This window comes from Cherax quadricarinatus, chromosome 31 (genome assembly GCF_038502225.1).
Source record: "Cherax quadricarinatus isolate ZL_2023a chromosome 31, ASM3850222v1, whole genome shotgun sequence".
Classification (NCBI taxonomy): Eukaryota; Metazoa; Arthropoda; class Malacostraca; order Decapoda; family Parastacidae; genus Cherax; species Cherax quadricarinatus.
The window spans coordinates 32,865,030-32,887,341 of NC_091322.1; the positions used below are offsets into that span (position 1 = coordinate 32,865,030).

General features: G+C 39.1%; 1 protein-coding gene across 2 annotated transcripts in view; it reads left to right on the top strand.

Moving 5' to 3' along the window:
- LOC128696362 (microtubule-associated protein futsch) overlaps nucleotides 1-22,312 on the top strand; it is a 245,210-nt gene that overhangs the window by 155,596 nt on the left and 67,302 nt on the right. For both annotated transcript variants that reach the window (XM_070090322.1, XM_053787606.2), the window contains exons 13-14: nucleotides 13,072-13,226; nucleotides 20,027-20,202. In XM_070090322.1, the coding sequence (XP_069946423.1) occupies nucleotides 13,072-13,226; nucleotides 20,027-20,202 (331 nt within the window). The remainder of the gene's footprint in view (nucleotides 1-13,071; nucleotides 13,227-20,026; nucleotides 20,203-22,312) is intronic.

Consider the following 22,312-nt stretch of genomic DNA (forward strand, 5'->3'; position numbering starts at 1 on the left):
CCTCCTCCTCCACTTCCTCCTCCTCCACTTCCTCCTCCTCTACTTCCTCCTCCTCTACTTCCTCCTCCTCTACTTCCTCCTCCTCTACTTCCTCCTCCTCTACTTCCTCCTCCTCCACCTCCTCCACCTCCTCCTCCTCCTCTCCTCCTCCACCTCCTCCTCCACCTCCTCCACCTCCTCCTCCACCTCCTCCATCTCCTCCTCCTCCACTTCCTCCTCCTCCACTTCTTCCTCCTCCTCCACTTCTTCCTCCTCCTCCACTTCTTCCTCCTCCTCCACTTCCTCCTCCTCCACTTCCTCCTCCTCCTCCACCTCCTCCTCCTCCATCTCCTCCACCTCCTCCTCCTCTTCCTCCTCCACCTCCTCCACATCCTCCTCCTCCTCCTCCTCCACTTCCTCCTCCTCCTCCACCTCCACCTTCTCCTCCTCTCCTCCTCCTCCTCCTTCTCCTCCTCCTCCTCCTCTTCTTCCACATATCTAAAACATTGCTGAGACCTATAAATACTTTGTATATATTCCAAGACAATAGTAAATGACCAAGGCAGGTGTCAATGTCCACCTGTGGTTATTTCAGTACCTAATACTAGTGTTAGAACAAACACTGGTTATTTCAGTACCTAATACTAGTGTTAGAACAAACACTGGTTATTTCAGTACCTAATACTAGTGTTAGAACAAACACTGGTTATTTCAGTACCTAATACTAGTGTTAGAACAAACACTGGTTATTTCAGTACCTAATACTAGTGTTAGAACAAACACTGGTTATTTCAGTACCTAATACTAGTGTTAGAACAAACACTGGTTATGAAATGACAAGAACTACTATAATTTTTTTTTTTTTTAACAAGTCGGCCTTCTCCCACCAAGGCAGGGTGACCCAAAAAGAAAGAAAATACTTTCATCATCATTCAACACTGACATAATCACTGTTTTTGCACAGGTGGCCAGAATACAATAGTGTAGAAACATATGCATATAAAGGTACACAACATATCCCTCCAGACTGCCAATATCCCGAACCCCTCCTTTAGAGTGCAGGCATTGTACTTCCCATTTCCAGGACTCAAGTCTGGCTATATAAAAATAACCGGTTTCCCTGAATCCCTTCACTAAATATTACCCTGCTCACACTCCAACAGCTCGTCAGGTCCCAAATACCATTTGTCTCCATTCACTCCTATGGAACATGCTCACGCACGCCTGCTGGAAGTCCAAGCCCCTCGCCCACAAAACCTCCCTTGCCCCTTCCAACCTTTTCGAGGACGACCCCTACCCCGCCTTCCTTCCCCTACAGATTTATACGCTCTCCATGTCATTCTACTTTGATCCATTCTCTCTAAATGACCAAACCACCTCAACAACCCCTCTTCAGCCCTCTGACTAATACTTTTATTAACTCCACATCTTCTAATTTCCACACTCTGAATTTTCTGCATAATATTTACACCACACATTGCCCTTGGAGAGGACATCTCCACTGCCTCCAACCACCTCCTTGCTGCTGCATTCACAACCCAAGCTTCACACCCATATAAGAGTGTTGGTACTACTATACCTTCATACATTCCCTTCTTTCCCTCCAGAGATAACGTTTTTTGTCTCCACATATACCTCAACGCACCACTCTTGCTTTTTTCCCTCATCAATTCTGTGATTAACTTCATCCTTCATAAATCCACCCGCCGACACGTCAACTCCCAAGTATCTGAAAACATTCACTTCTTCCATACTCCTCCCCAATTTAATATCCAATTTTTCTTTATCTAAATCATTTGATACCCTCATCACCTTACTCTTTTCTATGTTCACTTTCAACTTTCTACCTTTACACACACTCCCAAACTCGCCCACTAACCTTTGCAGTTTTTCTTCAGAATCTCCCATAAACACAGTATGATCACCAAAAAGCAATTGTATCAATTCCCATTTTGTATTTGATTCCCCATAATTTAATCCCACCAGTCTCCCGAACACCCTAGCATTTATTTCTTTTACAACCCCATCTATAAATATATTAAACAACCATGGTGACATTACACATCCCTGTCTAAGACCTACTTTTACTGGGAAGTAGTCTCCCTCTCTTCTACACACCCTAACCTGAGCCTCACTATCCTCATAAAAACTCTTTATGGCATTTAGTAACTTACCACCTATTCCATATAATTGCAACATCTGCCACATTGCTCCCCTATCCACTCCATCATATGCCTTTTCTAAATCCATAAATGCAATAAAAACTTCTTTTTTCTTTCTTTCAACACACCAGCCATATCCCACTCTTTTTTCTTTCTTTCAACACACCAGCCATATCCCACTGAGGTGGGGTGGCCCAAAAGGAAAAACGAAAGTTTCACCTTTTAAATTTAGTAATATATGCAGGAGAAGAGGTTACTAGCCCCTTGCTCCCAGCATTTTAGTCGCCTCTTATGACACGCATGGCTTACAGAGGAAGAAATCTGTTCCACTTTCCCAGGGAGAAAAAACTTTCCTACCTTTATCTAAATACTGTTCACATATATGCTTCAATGTAAACACTTGATTTACTCATCCCCTACCCACTCTAAAACCTCCTTGCTCATCCGCAATCCTACATTCTGTCTTACCACTAATTCTTTCAATTATAACCCTATCGTACACTTTTCCTGGTATGCTCAGTAAACTTATTCCTCTATAATTTTTACAATTTCTTTTGTCCTCCTTCCCTTTATATAAAGGGACTATTCATGCTCTCTGCCAATCTGTAGGTACCTTCCCCTCTTTCATACATTTATTAAACAAAAATACCAACCACTCCAACTATACTATATATCCCCCCTGCTTTTTACATTTCTTTCATGATCCCGTCAGTTCCAGCTGCTTTACCCCCTTTCATTCTACATAATGCCTCACGCACCTCCCCCACACTCACATCCTGTTCTTCTTCACTCCTACAAGATGGCATACCTCCCTGGCCAGTGCATGAAATTTCCACTTCCTTTTCTTCGTCGACATTTAAAAGTTCCTCAAAATATTCTCGCCATCTACCCAAACCTCCATCTCCCCATCTACTAACTCCCCTACTCTGTTTTTAACTGACAAATCCATTCGTTTGATTGGAGTGAATGGAGACGAATGGTTTTTAATACTTGACGTGCTGTTGGAGTGTGAGCAAAGTAACATTTATGAAGGGGTTCAGGGAAACCGGCAGGCCGGACTTGAGTCCTGGAGATGGGAAGTACAGTGCCTGCACTCTGAAGGAGGGGTGTTAATGTTGCAGTTTAAAAACTGTAGTGTAAAGCACCCTTCTGGCAAGACAGTGATGGAGTGAATGATGGTGAAAGTTTTTCTTTTTCGGGCCACCCTGCCTTGGTGGGAATCGGCCAGTGTGATAATAATAAAAAAAATAATAATGAAGTTGTAAGAGAAGTGAATGCTTGGGTGTTGGCAAGAGGTGTGAGGTTAAAAGATAAAGAATCTAACACAAAGTGGGAGTTGTCACAGTTGCTCTTTGCTGATCACACTGTGCTTTTGGGAGATTCTGAAGAGAAGTTCCAGAGGTTGGTGGATGAGTTTGGTAGGGTATGTAAAAGAAAATTAAAAGTAAATATAGGAAGGAGTAAGGTGATGAGGATAACAAAAAAAATTAGGTGATGAAAGATTGGATGTCAGATTGGAGGGAGAGAGTATGGAGGAGATGAATGTCAACAGATGGGTGTATGAAAGATGAGGTGAATCACAGAATTGATGAGGGGAAAAAGATGAGTGGTGCACTGAGGAGTCTGTGGAGACAAAGAACTTTGTCCGTGGAAGCAAAGAGGGGAATGTATGAGTATAGTTTTACCAACATTCTTATATGGGTGTGAAACATGGGTGGTGAATATTGCAACAAGGAGAAGGCTGGAGGCAGTAGAGATGTCATGTCTGAGAACAATGTGTGGTGTGAATATAATGCAGAAAATTCGTAGTTTGGAAATTGGGAGGAGGTGCAGGATTACCAAAACTATTATCCAGAGGGCTGAGGTGGGGTTGTTGAGGTGGCTCGGGCATGTGGAGAGGATGAAAGGAAATAGAATGACTTTAAGAATGTATAAATCTGTAGTGGAGGGAAGACGGGGTAGGGGTTGGCCTAGCGAAGGTTGGAGGGAGGGGCAAAGGAGGTTTTGTGTGCAAGGGGCTTGGACTTCCAGCAAGCATGCATGAGTGTGTTAGATCGGAGTGAATGGAGACAAATGGATTTTAGGACTTGATGTTCTGTTGGAGTGTGAGCAAGGTAACAGTTATGAAGGGATTCAAGGAAACTGGCAAGCCGGACTTGAGTCCTGGAGATAGGAAGTACAGTTTCTGCACTCTGAAGGAGGGGTGTTAATGTTAAAGTTTTATAACTACAGTGTAAGTGCACCTCTGGCAAGACAGTGATGGAGTGAATGATGATGAAAGTTTTTCTTTTTTGGGCCACCCTGCCTTGGTGGGAGATGGCCGATGTGTTAAAAAAAAAAAAATCCATTCGTTCCCTAGGCTTTCTTAACTTGTTTAACTCACTCCAAATTGTTTTCTTATTTTGAGGTATATGTGGAAACAAAAAACGTTATCTGTGGAGGCAAGAAGGGAATGTATGAAAGTACAGTGGACCCTCAACCAGCGATGGCATCGATTAACGATAAATCTGACTAGTGATTCATTTAAACGCAAAAATTTTGCCTCGGCTAGCGCTTAAAAACCCGACCAGCGCTTTTCGTTCCGTACCATACGCGTCCACTTTGGCCTGAGCGCGCCTCACTTGTCCCTTTGGTGCCAGGGTTTACAAGCCAGCCAGCCACCGCGGTCGCTTCCAAACATACAACTGGAGCATTCATATTATCACAGCCTTTTTAGTGATTGCACCTGGAAAATAAGTCACCATGGGCCCCAAGAAAGCTTCTAGTGCCAACCCTACAGCAAAAAGGGTGAGAATTACTATGGAGATGAAGAAAGAGATCATTGATAAATATGAAAGTGGAGTGCATATCTCTGAGCTGGTCAGGTTGTATAATAAACCTCAATCAACCATCGCTACTATTGTGGGCAAGAAAACGGCAATCAAGGAAGCTGTTCTTGCCAAAGGTGCAACTATGTTTTCGAAACGGAGATCACAAGTGATAGAAGATGTCGAGAGACTTTTATTGGTGTGGATAAACGAGAAACAGATAGCAGGAGACAGCATCTCTCAAGCGATCATATGTGAAAAGGCTAGGGAGTTGCATGACGATTTAATTAAAAAAATGCCAGCAACTAGTGATGTGAGTGAATTTAAGGCCAGCAAAGGTTGGTTTGAGAGATTTAAGAAGCATAGTGGCATTCATAGTGTGATAAGGCATGGTGAGGGTGCCAGTTCGGACCACAAAGCGGATGAAAAATATGTGCAGGACTTCAAGGAGTACATAGACAGTGAAGGACTGAAACCTGAACAAGTGTTTAATTGCGACGAAACAGGCCTGTTTTGGAAAAAAATGCCAAGCAGGACGTACATTACTCAGGAAGAAAAGGCACTTCCAGGACATAAGCCTATGAAAGACAGGCTTACTTTGTTGATGTCTGCCAATGCTGGTGGTGATTGCAAAGTGAAGCCTTTATTGGTGTATCACTCTGAAACCCCCAGAGTGTTTAGGAAAAACAATGTCCTCAAGGCTAATTTGTGTGTGCTGTGGAGGGCAAACAGTAAGGCATGGGTCACTAGGGACTTTTTCTATGACTGGTTACACCATGCATTTGCCCCCGATGTGAAAAGTTACCTAATTGAAAAGAAATTAGACCTTAAGTGCCTCCTGGTATTAGACAATGCCCCTGGTCATCCTACAGATGTGGCAGAGCAACTTTCTAGGGACATGAGCTTCATTAAGGTGAAGTTTTTGCCTCCTAATACCACTCCTCTCCTGCAGCCCATGGACCAGCAGGTTATTGCAAACTTCAAAAAACTGTACACAAAAGCTCTGTTTGAAAGGTGCTTTGTAGTGACCTCAGAAACTCAACTGACTCTTAAGAGAGTTTTGGAAAGATCATTTTACCATCCTCAATTGTGTAAACATTATAGGTAAGGCTTGGGAGGAAGTGACTAAGAGGACATTGAACTCTGCTTGGAAAAAACTGTGGCCAGAATGTGTAGACAAAAGGGATTTGGAAGGGTTTGAGGCTAACCCTGAGAATCCTATGCCAGTTGAGGAATCCATTGTGGCATTGGGGAAGTCCTTGGGGTTGGAGGTTAGTGGGGAGGATGTGGAAGAGTTGGTGGTGGAGGACAGTGAAGAACTAACCACTGATGAGCTGCTAGATCATCTTGAACAGCAAGAGGGCAGACCTGAGGAAACTGGTTCGGAGGAGGGGAGAGAGAAATTGAAGAAGTTGCCTACTTCTAAGATTAAGGAAATCTGTGCAATGTGGCTTAAAGTGCAAAGCTTTATGGATGATAATCACCCTGACACAGCTACTGCAAGCCGTGTTGGCAACCTGTACACTGACAATGTTGTGAACCACTTTAGGAAAGTCATAAAGGAACGAGAGGTACAGGCCTCTATGGACAGATATGTTGTGCGACAGAAGTCCAGTGACTCTCAAGCTGGTCCTAGTGGCATTAAAAGAACAAGGGAAGTAACCCCAGAAAAAGACTTGCTGCCTCAAGTGCTAATGGAAGGGGATTCCCCTTCTAAACAGTAAGAAGATAACGCTCTCCCCTCCTCCCATCCCATCAATCATCACCAGATCTTCAATAAAGGTAAGTGTCATGTAACTGTGCATGTAATCTTCAGTTTGTGTGTATTAAAATTAATATTTCATGTGGTAAATTTTTTTTTTTTCAATACTTTTGGGTGTCTTGCACAGATTAATTTGATTTCCATTATTTCTTATGGGGAAAATTAACTTGACTAACGATTATTTTGACTAACGATGAGCTCTCAGGAATGGATTAATATCGCTGGTTGAGGGTCCACTGTATAGTAGTACCAACACTCTTATATGGGTGTAAAGCTTGGGTTGTGAATGCAGCAGTGAGGAGGCGGTTAGAGGCAGTGGAGATGTCCTGTCTAAGGGCAATGTGTGGTGTAAATATTATGCAGAAAATTCAGATTGTGGAAATTAGGTTTGGAGTTAATAAAAGTATTAGTCAGATGGCTGAAGAGGGTTTGTTGAGGTGGTGTGGTCATTTAGAGAGAATGGATCAAAGCAGAATGACATGGAGAGCGTATAAATCTGTAGGGAAAGGAAGGCAGGGTAGGGGTCGTCCTGGAAAAGGTTGGAGGTACGGGGTGAAGGTTTTGTGGGCGAGGGGCTTGGACTTCCACCAAGTGTGCGTGAGTGTGTTAGATAGGAGTGAATGAAGACGAATGGTATTTGGGACCTGATGAGCTGTTGGAGTGTGAGCAGGGTAATATTTAGTGAAAGGATTCAGTTTATTGAGTATACCAGGAAAAGTGTACGGTAGGGTTATAATTGAAAGAATTATAGGCAAGACAGAATGTAGGATTGCGGATGAGCAAGAGGTTTCAGAGTGGGTAGGGGATGTGTAGATCAAGTGTTTACATTGAAGCATATATGTGAACAGTATTTAGATAAAGGTAGGGAAGTTTTTATTGCATTTATGGATTTAGAAAAGGCATATGATAGAGTGGATAGGGGAGCAATGTGGCATATGTTGCAAGTACATGTATATGGAATAGGTGGTAAGTTACTAAATGCTGTAAATAGTTTTTATGAGGATAGTGAGGCTCAGGTTAGGGTGTGTAGAAGAGAGGGAGACTACTTCCCAGTAAAAGTAGGTCTTAGACAGGGATGTGTAATGTCACCATGGTTGTTCAATATATTTATAGATAGGGTTGTAAAAGAAGTACTAAATGCTAGGGTGTTCGGGAGAGGGGTGGGATTAAATTATGGGGAATCAAATTCAAAATGGGAATTAACAGTTACTTTTTGCTGATGATACTGTGCTTATGGGAGATTCTAAAGAAAAATTGCAAAGGTTAGTGGATGAGTTTGAGAATATGTGTATGTAAAGGTAGAAAGTTGAAAGTGAACATAGAAAAGAGTAAGGTGATGAGAGTATCAAATGATTTAGATAAAGAAAAATTGGATATCAAATTGGGGAGGAGGAGTATGGGAGAAGTGAATGTTTTCAGATACTTGGGAGTTGACGTGTCGGTGGATGGATTTATGAAGGATGAGGTTAATCATAGAATTGATGAGGCAAAAAAGGTGAGTGGTGCATTGAGGTATATGTGGAGTCAAAAAACGTTATCTATGGAGGCAAAGAAGGGAATGTATGAAAGTATAGTAGTACCAACACTCTTATATGGGTGTGAAGCTTGGGTGGTAAATGCAGCAGCGAGGAAACGGTTGGAGGCAGTGGACATGTCCTGTCTAAGGGCAATGTGTGGTGTAAATATTATGCAGAAAATTCGGAGTGTGGAAATTAGGAAAAGGTGTGGAGTTAATAAAAGTATTAGTCAGAGGGCAGAAGAGGGGTTGTTGAGGTGGTTTGGTCATTTAGAGAGAATGGATCAAAGTAGAATGACATGGAAAGCATATAAATCTATAGGGGAAGGAAGGCGGGGTAGGGGTCGTCCTCGAAAGGGTTGGAGAGAGGGGGTAAAGGAGGTTTTGTGGGCAAGGGGCTTGGACTTCCAGCAAGCGTGCGTGAGCGTGTTAGATAGGAGTGAATGGAGACGAATGGTACTTGAGACCTGACGATCTGTTGGAGTGTGAGCAGGGTAATATTTAGTGAAGGGATTCAGGGAAACCGGTTATTTTCATATAGTCGGACTTGAGTCCTGGAAATGGGAAGTACAATACCTGCACTTTAAAGGAGGAGTTTGGGATATTGGCAGTTTGGAGGGATATGTTGTGTATCTTTATATGTATATGCTTCTAAACTGTTGTATTCTGAGCACCTCTGCAAAAACAGTGATTATGTGTGAGTGTGGTGAAAGTGTTGAATGATGAAAGCATTTTCTTTTTGGGGATTTTCTTTCTTTTTTGGGTCACCCTGCCTCGGTGGGAGACGGCCGACTTGTTGAAAAAAAAAAAAAAATACAGGGAAACTGGTTATTTTTATATAGCTGGACTTGAGTCCTATAAATGGGAAGTACAATGCCTGCACTTTAACCCTTTCAGGGTCGAGAGGCCCTCTCCTATACTTGTTCTCAGGGTCGAAAATTTTTCGGGGAAAAAAAAAATTTTTTTCTTATGAAATGATAGAGAATCTTTTCCCGGTCGTATGACACCAAAAGTATGAAATTTGATGGAAAACTTATGGAATTATTTTCTCACAAAGTTAGCTGTCTCGCCGATGCGTAAACATCGGCGATTCTGCCCACTTTGAGCCCTGTTTTTGACCAATTCCTGTGTACTAGTCGACAAAAATCATATTTATTTCGCTAGAACTCCATTTTTTCTATCGAATGAGTACAAGAAACCACCCATTTACCAATTTCAACTATCCAATAAAGTGGTTAGAAATTGACAATTTTGCCAATTTCGCACAAATTTCAGAAGATGCCAATTTCCAAATAGGGTCCAGAATAAACAAGAAAGACATTCCTGGCACTAAAATAAGAAGTTCTCTGTTCGTTAGTCACGTCCCCAGGCCCCTCTTATATTTCTTTTACTTTCCAGTTTGAATTTTTATTCTTACAAGAAAATAGAAGATTTACTGTTATGCAGACTACTGCATTAGTGTAGAAATGGTATAAATAATATCAGAGCACTTGTGAAAGAATATTAGACTCACCAGTTGACGTGTATTGGACGCTTGGCATGATTTGTTTACTTTTGAACTTTGGTAAAAATCGAACATTTCTGCTACTTTGAGCTCAGTTTCAAGGTACTTTTCATTGTGAAACCAGTCAAAATCATCTCAATTTCTGTAATATGTTTTCCATTCTATAAAATGAGACCAGGAAAACTAGAATACAACAATAAATACCATACGAAAATACAGTGCAAAATCGCTGTTTTAATCCAAAAACATGGTCAAAGTTTTTTCCCCCCATTACGCACCTTGTGCTGCAGGATTTTTTTTATACTGCACACACTGACCACATAGACCCATTCTTTCATATGTAGGCCTACCAGCTTTCTTTTTCTAGATTTGAGGGCGCTAGAATTTAGGCGTACTAGTACATCAATAACCCTGGTGCATAAGCCGTACTAGTATGTCGAAAACCCTGAAAGGGTTAAAGGAGGGGTTTGGGATATTGGCAGTTTGGAGGGATGTGTTGTGTATCTTTATACGTGTATGCTTCTAAACTGTTGTATTCTGAGCACCTCTGCAAAAACAGTGATTATATGTGAGTGAGGTGAAAGTGTTGAATGATGATGAAAGTATTTTCTTTTTGGGTCACCCTGCCTCGGTGGGAGACGGCCGACTTGTTAAAAAAAAAAAAAAACTCATATTATGTATGATGAGAAAAACAAAACTTTAACCTTGTGTTTGGTTTAAAATAATGATTTTGGGTGTTTTCTAGGATGGTTTTTATGGTATTAGTTGTTTTTTAGTATCATATGATAGAATTGAAGATATACTATTGAAATACAGATGATTTTATTTGATTTTAGGACTGACAGTAGCTTGAAATTAGGCTTAAATTTTTGCAGATTATCCTAATGACAGGTAAGGACCCTCTGCAATCTGGGGGTCTGTTTTATGGGTTTTAATAAGTCTGATTTAATTGTTGGGGACACCGTAAACCATAACCAGTCGTTCCTGGTTATATTTTATTGACCGAGAAATAGGAAGGTAAATCTTCGATTTTTTTGTGTGATTATGAATTCAAAATGGAAGGTAAGTGTAATATAGGAGAGGCCTGGGAACATGACTTTTGAACAGAGGAAATGTTTTAGTGCCTTGAATGTCTGCATAATTTATATTTTACTCTAGTTTCAGATTGGAATCTTTTTAAGTTTGTTTAAAATTGGTCATATTACTGACTTCTGTCATTTTATGGGATGGTTTTGATAATTGAACTAACGATTTCTTGTGCTCAGTTGATAGAACAGAATGTATACTAGCAAAATATCTAAAAATTTGGTCGAATGGAGCAATGGAATTGGCATAAAATAGGACTCAATCTTGGCGAAATTTTTGATGCATAAATTGTGCCCAGACTGCCAGCTTTGGCCCTGCATAATTCCATGGGTTTTCCATCAAATTTTGTACTTTTGGTGTCATTACCTTCAGAAAAAAGTTCTCTGCCATGCCATTTCAGATTTTTTTTTCTGTAGACACTGTGAGAAATATTAATTTTGGTGGTCTGGACAGTGAAAGGGTTATGTTGCTCTCACTGTCCACATAAAAAGAAAAGATTTCTTCTGAAAGGTTAGAGAATTTTTTTATGAGGGTAATGACACTAAAAGTATGAAATTTGATGGAAAAACTTATAGAATTATGCAGGTACAAAGTTAGCTGGCTTTGTGCAATTTGTGCATTGTTGATTTTGCTAGCTATTTTGCTAGTATGCCATAGTATGTCATTTTATTGATTGAGTGCAAGAAACCACCTATAAGAACAACCCTATAAAGTGCATGGAAGTCAGTAATTTGGCCAGTTTTACACAAAATTTAAAAAATTACAAATTATAGTCCAAAATAAACACTGTAGACATTCCAGGCACTAAAAAAATTTCTTTTGTTCATTAATCGTGTCCCTAGGCCTCTGCTACATTACACTTGTCTTCCATTTTGAATTCGTAATAGAAAAAAATCAAATTTTTACCCTATTTCTTGGATAATAAATTATAACTAGGAATGATTGGTTTATGACATCCCAAAAATTTAATCAGACCTATTAAAAATCTATAAAACAGACCATGGAGTGTAGGAAGGCATTACTTGTCCTCAGGAAAATAGATAATAAAATATTTCCATTACATTAAGCCCAGTTTCAAACTACTACTGGTTCTGAAACCAACCAAAATCATTTTTTATTTTAGCAGTAGATCTTCCATTCTATCAAATGATGATACCAAGAAAGTCAATAAATCATCCTAAAAAACACCAAGTGGCTATTTTAAACTTAACACATGGGACAAGATTTTTCTTTATTCTTTGATATACCTATGATAAGTTTTGAGAGTCCTAGGTAGTAGGTTGGTAGACAGCAACCACCCAGGGAGGTACTACCGTTCTGCCAAGTGAGTGTAAAACAAAAGCTTGTAATTGTTTTACATGATGGTAGGATTGCTGGTGTCTTTTGTCTGTCTCATAAACATGCAAGATTTCAGGTACATTTTGCTACTTCTACTTACACTTAGGTCACACTACACATACATGTACAAGCATATATATATATACACACCCCTCTGGGTTTTCTGCTATTTTCTTTCTAGTTCTTGTTCTTGTTTATTTCCTCTTATCTCCATGGGAAAGTGGAACAGAATTCTTCCTCCGTAAGCCATGCGTGTCGTAAGAGGCGACTGAAATACCGGGAGCAAGGGGCTAGTAACCCCTTCTCCTGTATATATTACTAAATTTTTAAGGAGAAACTTTTGTTTTTCCTTTTGTGTCACCCCGCCTCAGTGGGATACGGCCGGTGTGTTGAAGGAAGGAAGTAAGTTTTGAGAGTGCATGCTCATTACACAGACCAATTCTCTCATATCTAGATCAATATTTATTGCTCATGGCTTATCTGAGGGAGCTTTGTTCAAAAATGTAGATCTGCATGGGGGACTCTGACTTCAATAACATAGGTCTACATAATGGCCACTGAAAGGGTTAAAAGCAGGTACGATGGGGTTCCTGAGGCTAGGACTCTACCCCTGTAGTCACATGTAGGCATGTATCAGTTACACATTAGTAGGTCATCATAGTATAATGATACCTGGGTACTTTTTTTTTTTTTCTCAACACATTGGCTGTCTCCCAATGAGGCAGGGTGACCCAGAAAAGAAAGAAACACTTATACCATCATTCACACATAATCACTGTTTTTGCAGAGGTGCTTGGATATGTCAGCTTAGATGTCACTCCAAACAGCCAATGTCCTTTATGTAGTATTTAATTATTTATCAGAATGTCAGGCTGATGGGTAAATTTATTTATATCCTTAAATTTCTCTCATAACAGATGGAAGGAGAATCTGAATCAGACGATGATGTTAAACTGTCTAGAAAGCGAGAACGAAAGGTTGTCACTGTTACTATAAAAAAGAGAAGACGACTTACTGACCTGGATGCTGAAGACGATGATGATGCCAGTGATGAAGACTTTATGAATACAAGGTAATTTATCAGTTTTTAGGAAAATCATATTAACAAAGTGTTCATGGATCCAGTAATGTACATTAAATTTATAATGGAAATGTGTTTTGAAAAAAAAAAATATTATTACATTATCATAGAAAAACTAAGCTTAGGATTTTTTAAATTTGCTGGTAGCTGTCAGTATCATACTGCCATGTGGGCTGAACACCAAGAAGTAAAAATCGTAGGAAATTTTATAAATATTTATAGGTGCAGTGGTATGTTGATAGACAATGCTCATGCAGGAAGGTACTCATGTTTTGTCATAAGAGTGAAAAATGAAAGCCTGTTGAATGTTTTCACTTTGGCAGGCTTGCTGGTCTTTCCTTTCTATCTCATGAACATTTAAGATATAAATCTTATTAGCTATTTATTGTACATGCTTTTAGAAGACTTAGATTAACTCTTAAACTGGGCACTTTTTTTTTATTATTCTTACAGGTGTGTAGTGTATCAAAAGCATAATATAACTGCAAATAGCTAACTGAAATATATTGTAAAACTTTTTTATGGTATGTTTAAATTTGACGAATTAAAACCTTGTAATGGTGATGAAATCGAACATTGTACTAAGATTTTTATACAAATTTATTTTTGTAAAAAAGAAAAAATGCTCACTAAACCCAAGTTTGTAAACTATTTACAAAGAGTTTTTTATTATACTAGATGTGTTTCAGGGTATGGTACGACATGAAACATGGGTGGAGAGGCACTGCGTGGGCCAGGATATTTTTTCTAGAAGGGACTAAGTCACACATGACCCAACAAGTTATGTGAAGTCCTAAAATGGTGAGTCGAGGAATATTAGAAGCGCTACGATATTTTCACATGCAGTACTGTATATACGTCATGCCCAGTTGCCCAATGTGCTTATATATACAGTACATTGTGCCCGGTTTAAGAGTTAATAGTTTTTAATCCTGTAATGTTCTCAGTGATCCTGAGGAAGGTTAGAAATCACTGAAACAAGGGTTTTGTTCCCCCCTTTCCTGATTGTAATTACTAAGAAAGAAAACTAAGGAAATCTTCAGGTTGGGTTGGTTTGATGTGAGTGGATGTATTTTGGATGTTAAAAGCAAAGTGTGAATGTTATGTAGACATGTACGTTTGTGTCCTAGCGCTGAAAATTAGAGAGCGAGGAGATTTGAATGTTTAAATTTAAAAACAGTGTGCATAAGTGTGAGTAGTGGATAATAATAATTAATGTACCTGGCATTGAGAGGAATGTAGGAGAGTGGTAGAGGGAGATTCTAAGAATTAAGTGATTGCTAAGGAAATTTTGAGTCAATTGAGAAAATTATTTTAAGGGATCTGAAAGGTAAAGGTAATATTTTTTTTTAAGGTGTGTTAGGAAAGGTTTGAAATACCAGCCCCTCAAAGGAGTTTCCTTGATGCTGGTGAGGGGCTCTTGATGTAGGGATTTGTATCTGTGCTCCGGTTCCCTGAATTGAGCCTGAATACCTTCTATCCCCCCCCCCTTCACGTGCGCTGTATAATCCTACAGGTTTAGCACTCCCCCCCATGATTATAATAATAATAAGAATACTAATAATAATTGAAATGCCAGGTGTAAATGTCAGTGAGGGTCTTTTAACCCTTTGAGGGTCCAAGCCATAGATCTACGCCTTGTCCACAGGGTCCAAGTCATAGTTCTACGCCATGAGCTCAGCTCACTCAGATAAGCTGTGAATGGTAAATTTGTACTTAGATATGAAAGAATGGATCTGTGTGGTAAGTGGGCACCATATGAAACAAATCCTGCAGCACACAGTGCATAATGAGAAGAAAAACTGCTATCGTGTTTTTGGATTAAAACACCGACTTTGTGGTGTATTTTCATGTGGTTTTACGGTTGTATTCGCAGTTTCTTGGTCTCATTTGATAAAATGGAAGATATATTATAGAAATAGAGATGATTTTTTGGTTTTAGTACAAAAAATAGCTTGAAGTTGAGCTCAAAGTAGCGGAAATGTTAATTTTTTGCTGATGTTCGAGAGTAAACAAATGACATTATGTGTCCAATACACATCAACTGGTGGGTCTAATATATGTTCATGAAGAGAGAGTGCAAAAGGAGAGCAGATGATAGAGTGGGAGAGGCACTGTCAAGAAATTTTAATGAAAATAAGAAAAAATTTTGGAGTGAGTTAAACAAGTTAAGAAAGCCTAGGGAAAATATGGATTTGTCAGTTAAAAACAGAGTAGGGGAGTTAGTAGATGGGGAGATGGAGGTATTGGGTAGATGGCGAGAATATTTTGAGGAACTTTTAAATGTTAAGGAAGAAACAGAGGCAGTAATTTCATGCACTGGTCAGGGAGGTATACCATCTTTTAGGAGTGAAGAAGAGCAGAATGTAAGTGTGGGGGAGGTACGTGAGGCATTACGTAAAATGAAAGGGGGTAAAGCAGCTGGAACTGATGGGATCATGACAGAAATGTTAAAAGCAGGGGGGGATATAGTGTTGGAGTGGTTGGTACTTTTGTTTAATAAATGTATGAAAGAGGGGAAGGTACCTAGGGATTGGCAGAGAGCATGTATAGTCCCTTTATATAAAGGGAAAGGGGACAAAAGAGACTGTAAAAATTATAGAGGAATAAGCTTACTGAGTATACCAGGAAAAGTGTACGGTAGGGTTATAATTGAAAGAATTAGAGGTAAGACAGAATGTAGGATTGCGGATGAGCAAGGAGGTTTTAGAGTGGGTAGGGGATGTGTAGATCAGGTGTTTACATTGAAGCATATATGTGAACAGTATTTAGATAAAGATAGGGAAGTTTTTATTGCATTTATGGATTTAGAAAAGGCATATGATAGAGTGGATAGAGGAGCAATGTGGCAGATGTTGCAAGTATATGGAATAGGTGGTAAGTTATTAAATGCTGTAAAGAGTTTTTATGAGGATAGTGAGGCTCAGGTTAGGGTGTGTAGAAGAGAGGGAGACTACTTCCCGGTAAAAGTAGGTCTTAGACAGGGATGTGTAATGTCACCATGGTTGTTTAATATATTTATAGATGGGGTTGTAAAGGAAGTAAATGCTAGGGTGTTTGGGAGAGGGGTGGGATTAAATTATGGGGAATCAAATTCAAAATGGGAATTGACACAGTTACTTTTTGCTGATGATACTGTGCTTATGGGAGATTCTAAAGAAAAATTGCAAAGGTTAGTGGATGAGTTTGGGAATGTGTGTAAAGGTAGAAAGTTGAAAGTGAACATAGAAAAGAGTAAGGTGATGAGGGTGTCAAATGATTTAGATAAAGAAAAATTGGATATCAAATTGGGGAGGAGGAGTATGGAAGAAGTGAATGTTTTCAGATACTTGGGAGTTGACGTGTCGGCGGATGGATTTATGAAGGATGAGGTTAATCATAGAATTGATGAGGGAAAAAAGGTGAGTGGTGCGTTGAGGTATATGTGGAGTCAAAAAACGTTATCTATGGAGGCAAAGAAGGGAATGTATGAAAGTATAGTAGTACCAACACTCTTATATGGGTGTGAAGCTTGGGTGGTAAATGCAGCAGCGAGGAGACGGTTGGAGGCAGCGGAGATGTCCTGTTTAAGGGCAATGTGTGGTGTAAATATTATGCAGAAAATTCGGAGTGTGGAAATTAGGAGAAGGTGTGGAGTTAATAAAAGTATTAGTCAGAGGGCAGAAGAGGGGTTGTTGAGGTGGTTTGGTCATTTAGAGAGAATGGATCACAGTAGAATGACATGGAAAGCATATAAATCTATAGGGGAAGGAAGGCGGGGTAGGGGTCGTCCTCGAAAGGGTTGGAGAGAGGGGGTAAAGGAGGTTTTGTGGGTAAGGGGCTTGGACTTCCAGCAAGCGTGCGTGAGCGTGTTAGATAGGAGTGAATGGAGACGAATGGTACTTGGGACCTGACGATCTGTTGGAGTGTGAGCAGGGTAATATTTAGTGAAGGGATTCAGGGAAACCGGTTATTTTCATATAGTCGGACTTGAGTCCTGGAAATGGGAAGTACAATGCCTGCACTTTAAAGGAGGGGTTTGGGATATTGGCAGTTTGGAGGGATATGTTGTGTATCTTTATATGTTTATGCTTCTAGACTGTTGTATTCTGAGCACCTCTGCAAAAACAGTGATAATGTGCGAGTGTGGTGAAAGTGTTGAATGATGATGAAAGTATTTTCTTTTTGGGGATTTTCTTTCTTTTTTGGGTCACCCTGCCTCGGTGGGAGACGGCCGACTTGTTGAAAAAAAAAAAAAAAAAAAGAATGTACTCACATGATTTATACAATTATTACAATATTGCATAACAGTAAATCTTCTATTTTTTGGTGTGAATAAAAATTCTTTATGTAAATAAGAAATCAAAACAGAATTCATCTGTGAACCCTGAAAACATATCTAATAAACAGAGGAAATGCTATTTTAGTGCCAGGAATGCCTGCATTGTTTATACTGGACCCTATTTTGAAATTGGAATAGTGTATTTTGAAATTTGTGTGAAATTGGCAACATTACCAATTTCCAATTTATTGGGTAGTTGAAATAGTTGATTGGGCAATTTCCTGTGCTCAATAGATAAAATGGAACACATACTAGCAAAATAGCTAAGAATTTGGTCAACTGAAATAATGTAATTGTCCTAAAATAGTAGTCAAAGTGGGCAAAATTACCGATGTGTAAATAGCGCTGATGCAGTAAAATTCATGAGTGTTATTTTGTCAATTTTCCATCAAATTTCGTACCTTTTGTTTTATTACCTTCAGAAAAACATTCTCTACCATTTCTTAAGAAAAAAATAACAAAAAACTTTTTTGAAAATTCTTGGACCCTCAAAGGGTTAAAATAGCATCTTTGAAGTGTTTTTCAGATTGTTTCTTGGCATCATTTGATAAAATGGAAGACATATTAATAAAATACAGATGCTTTTGATTGGTTTCAGGACCAAACGTAGCTTGAAATTGAGCTCAAATTAGTGGAAGTATTAATTTTTGCCAACATTCCTGAGGCCAGGTATGCCCACCCATTTGTTTTATGGATCTCGTTCAGTTATTGGGACACCATAAACCACAATCAATCATTCCTGTTTATATTTCATTATCTGAGAAATCTCTCTTATTTTTGTGTGATTTAAGTATTCAAAAAGGAAGGCTAGTGTAATATAGGAGAAGCCATGGGGACGTAATTAATGAGCAGAGGAAATGTTGTTTTAGTGCCAAGAATCTTTATTTTTTTTAATTTTTTGACTATTTTTAAATTGGCATTTTTTTATTTTTGTAAAATTAGCCAAATTACTGACTTCTTTGCACTTTATAGGATAGTTAAAAATAATTGAATGGCTGGCTTCTTGTACTCAGTTGATAAAACAAAAGGCATACTAGCAAAATAGCTAAGAATTGAGTGGAGCCATGAAATTGTCTTAAAGTAGGACTCAAAGTTGGCAAAATCACCGATACATAAATTGCACTGAGACTGCTAATTCTTTGCCTGTGTAATTCTATAAGTTTTCCATCAAATTTCATACTTTTGGTATCACTACCTTCAGAAAATTATTTTTTTACCATTTCAGAAGAGATTTTTGTAAAGTGGATGCTAAGGGCAGTATTAATTTTGGGGGTCTGGACAGTGAAAGGGTAAACAAGAAACCAAATATTTTTTGTTTATGAATGATGCAAAAGTATGAATAAATCAGCAGGAGAGTAGAAGGCTGCTTGAGAATTTTTATAGAGACTCTAATGGCAGACCAAATGGTTGCTGGAGTTAAATCTCAATAAAAATAATGAAACTAGCAGATAGTGATAAGTGATTAGAGACAGAGTACTGTATATCATATGAAAGGAAAACCTCAAACTTGGGCAAGAAATAATAGCAACAAATAACCATTATGTGAATCCTGCTCTCCATAGTACCAACAAACAAAATTACATCAGCAGCCAATACTGGAATGATAATCAGAAAACTTTTTCAAGATGCATTTTGCCTCTTTTTTTTTTTTTTTTTTTTTTTTTTTTTTTTTTTTTTTTTTTTTTTTTGGTGCAATCTACACTTCAGTATGCAGTACCAGTGAAGAAAGCTCATATAGTGAAACTAGGCAAAATTTGAGCCAAAGATTGCATCTAGGGTTGTGCCTTAGCAGAGGGTAATAAGCAATAGGGAAAGAACATGCAAGCTAGATATAATTACTGTCGAAGAATGATAAACAGGAGACACCATCACTACATACAGAATAATAAGAACATAAAGAAAGAACACTGCAGCAGGCCTACTGGCCCATTTGAGGCAGGTCCAATTCTTGTCTACACTTATAATCTAGGTGTAAATAAGATAGACAAGGATAGGCTCTTCACGAGATGAGTACATTCTTGCATGAGCTACTTAAATTTAACTTTTTTTTTTTTTTTTTTTTACATATTGACCATCTCCCACCAAGGTATGATGACCCGAAAAAAGAAGAAAACTTTTACCATCACTCACTCCATCACTGTCTTGCCAGAGACACACTAATACTACAGCTCAGATGCCCCTTCAAACTGCAGTATCCCCACCCCAAGCTTTTAATATAATAATGCAGTAATTGCAGCAGTGCTTCCCTTCCTTAGATCAAACCTGATTGCCTCTAATTTACCAGGAAGTGTTTGATCTCTGTGCATGTAGCCCATCCCCATGAATGTAACAATGATAATAATACACACCCAACAATCGGAGACATTCAAAAACACTTTAAAACTCAAATAAGGTTACTCCAGTTTGTAGTAAAATTAAACCTTAGCATTACTTCTGTCCTCACATTCACCTTTACCTTTGCAATCAATAGCGAAGAGGACGAAGAGGATTCAGAAGAGTCTGCAGAGTCATCATCATCCATAGACACAGAAATGGACAGTGACGATTCTGATGTTGTTGGAGTGAAGCGTCGTCGAAGCAGCAGGTGGGAAAGCCTTCCTCTCCGTCGTTCAGCACGTAACCGAAGGGGTGGACAGGATGATGACGGTGAGTGCCTCTCCAATATTTTTATCTGCTATCTTGTATCATTTTAAAGATATCTTAAATATTATTTACACTGTGTTGTGAATGTCTGTAATTAAGCACAGTCATGTGAAGATGTACTAGAGTAGTGGATCCTCGACCAACAATATTAATCCGTTCCAGAGAACTTGTCCTTAGCCGAATTTATCGTTAGCCGATTTAATTTTCCCCATAAACAATAATGGAAATCCAATTAATCTGTTCCAGACACCCAAAAGTATGAAAAAAAAAATTCACATGAAATATACATTTTCCTACACAGAAAAACAAGGATATATGCACAATAAATACTAAATGAAGAATAAATGACACTTACCTTTATTGAAGATTTCTTGGTGAGTGATGAGATAGGAGGAGGGGAGATAGAGGTGTATTATTATTTGGAAGAGGAATCCCCTTCCATAAGGACTTTAGGTACCAAGTCCTTTTCTGGGGTTACTTCCCTTCTTCTTTTAATGCCACTGGGAACAACTTGACAGTCACTGTTGCACCAAAAATTTGTCCATAGAGCTCTGTACCTCACGTTCCTTTAAGATTTTCCTAAAATGGGCCACAACATTGTCATTGTAAAAGTCACCAGGATGTGTCAGGGTGATTTTCATCAATAAAGGTTAGCACCTTTGTCCACATTGTACAAATGTCCTTAATCGTTGAAGAAGGCAACTTCATCCATCTCTCTCTTCCCTCTGAAGCAATTTCTTCAGTTGTGGCCTCTTGCTGTTGCAGATGCTCTTGCAGCTCATCAGTGGTTAGTTCTTCATCGTCGTTCTCCATCAACTCTTCCACATCCTCCCCACTAACCTCCAACCCCATGGACTTCCCCAATGTCACAATAGATTCCACAATTGGCATAGGCTCCTCAGGGTTAGCCCCAAACCCTTCAAAATCCCTCTTGTACACATTGTGGCCTCAGTTTCCTCCAAGCAGAGTTGAATGTCCTATTAGTCACCCCCTCCCAAGCCTTACCTATAAGGTTTATGCAATTGAGGATGCTAAAGTGATCTTTCCAAAAGTCTCTTAGGGTCAGTTGAGTGTCTGAGGTCACTTCAAAGCACTTTTGAAACACTGCTGTGGTGTACAGATTTTTGAAATTTGAAATGACCTGCTGGTCCATGGGCTGGAGGAGAGGAGTGGTATTAGGAGGCAAGAACTTGGCTTTGATAAAACTCCAGTTCCCCGCAATTCGCTCTGGGAAGTCCGAAGGATGAGCAGGAGCATTGTCTAATACCAGGAGGCACTTGAGGTCCAATTTATTTTCCAGTAGGTAATTTTTCACAGTGGGGCCAAACACATGATAAAACCAATCATAGAAAATGTCCCTTGTGATCCATGCGTTACTGTTTGCCCTCCACATTATACACAAATTAGCCTTGACGACATTGTTTTCCTTGAACACTGGGAGTTAGTGATACACGAGTAGAGGCTTCTCTTTGCAATCCCTACTAGCATTGCTACAAAACATGAGAGAGACCCTGTCTTTCATAGGCTTGTGTCCTGGCAGTGCTTTTTCCTCCTGTGTAATGTAGGCTCTGTTTGGCATTTTCTTCCAAAACAGACCAGTTTCATCACAAACAGTTGTTGGGGTTTTAATTTTTCAGTGTCTATGTACTCCTTGAATTCCTGGACGTATTTTTCAGCCGCTTTTTTGTCCGAACTGGCAGCCTCACCATGCCTTACCACACTGTATGCCACTACGATTCTTAAATTTCTCAAACCAACCTTTGCTGGCCTTAAATTCAATAACATCACTAGTTGCAGGCATTTTTTTTAATTAAATTGTCATGCAACTGCCTTGCCTTTTCACATATTATTGATTGAGAAATACTATTTCCTGATACACCTACCATCCGACTTACGACCAAGCTTGGTTCCGACCAACCGGTCGTAAGTCAAAATGGACGTAAGTCGAACCTTTGAAAATTGCCGACATACTGGGTAGGGCATAATGTCAAACTTTTCCTATATAAACTACCTACATAGTACTGTAATGTAATGTACAATCATTATTTAATTTTTTTACCATAATTTACTTCTATTGTTATATTTTAATTATTTATTTACTGTATATAATGTA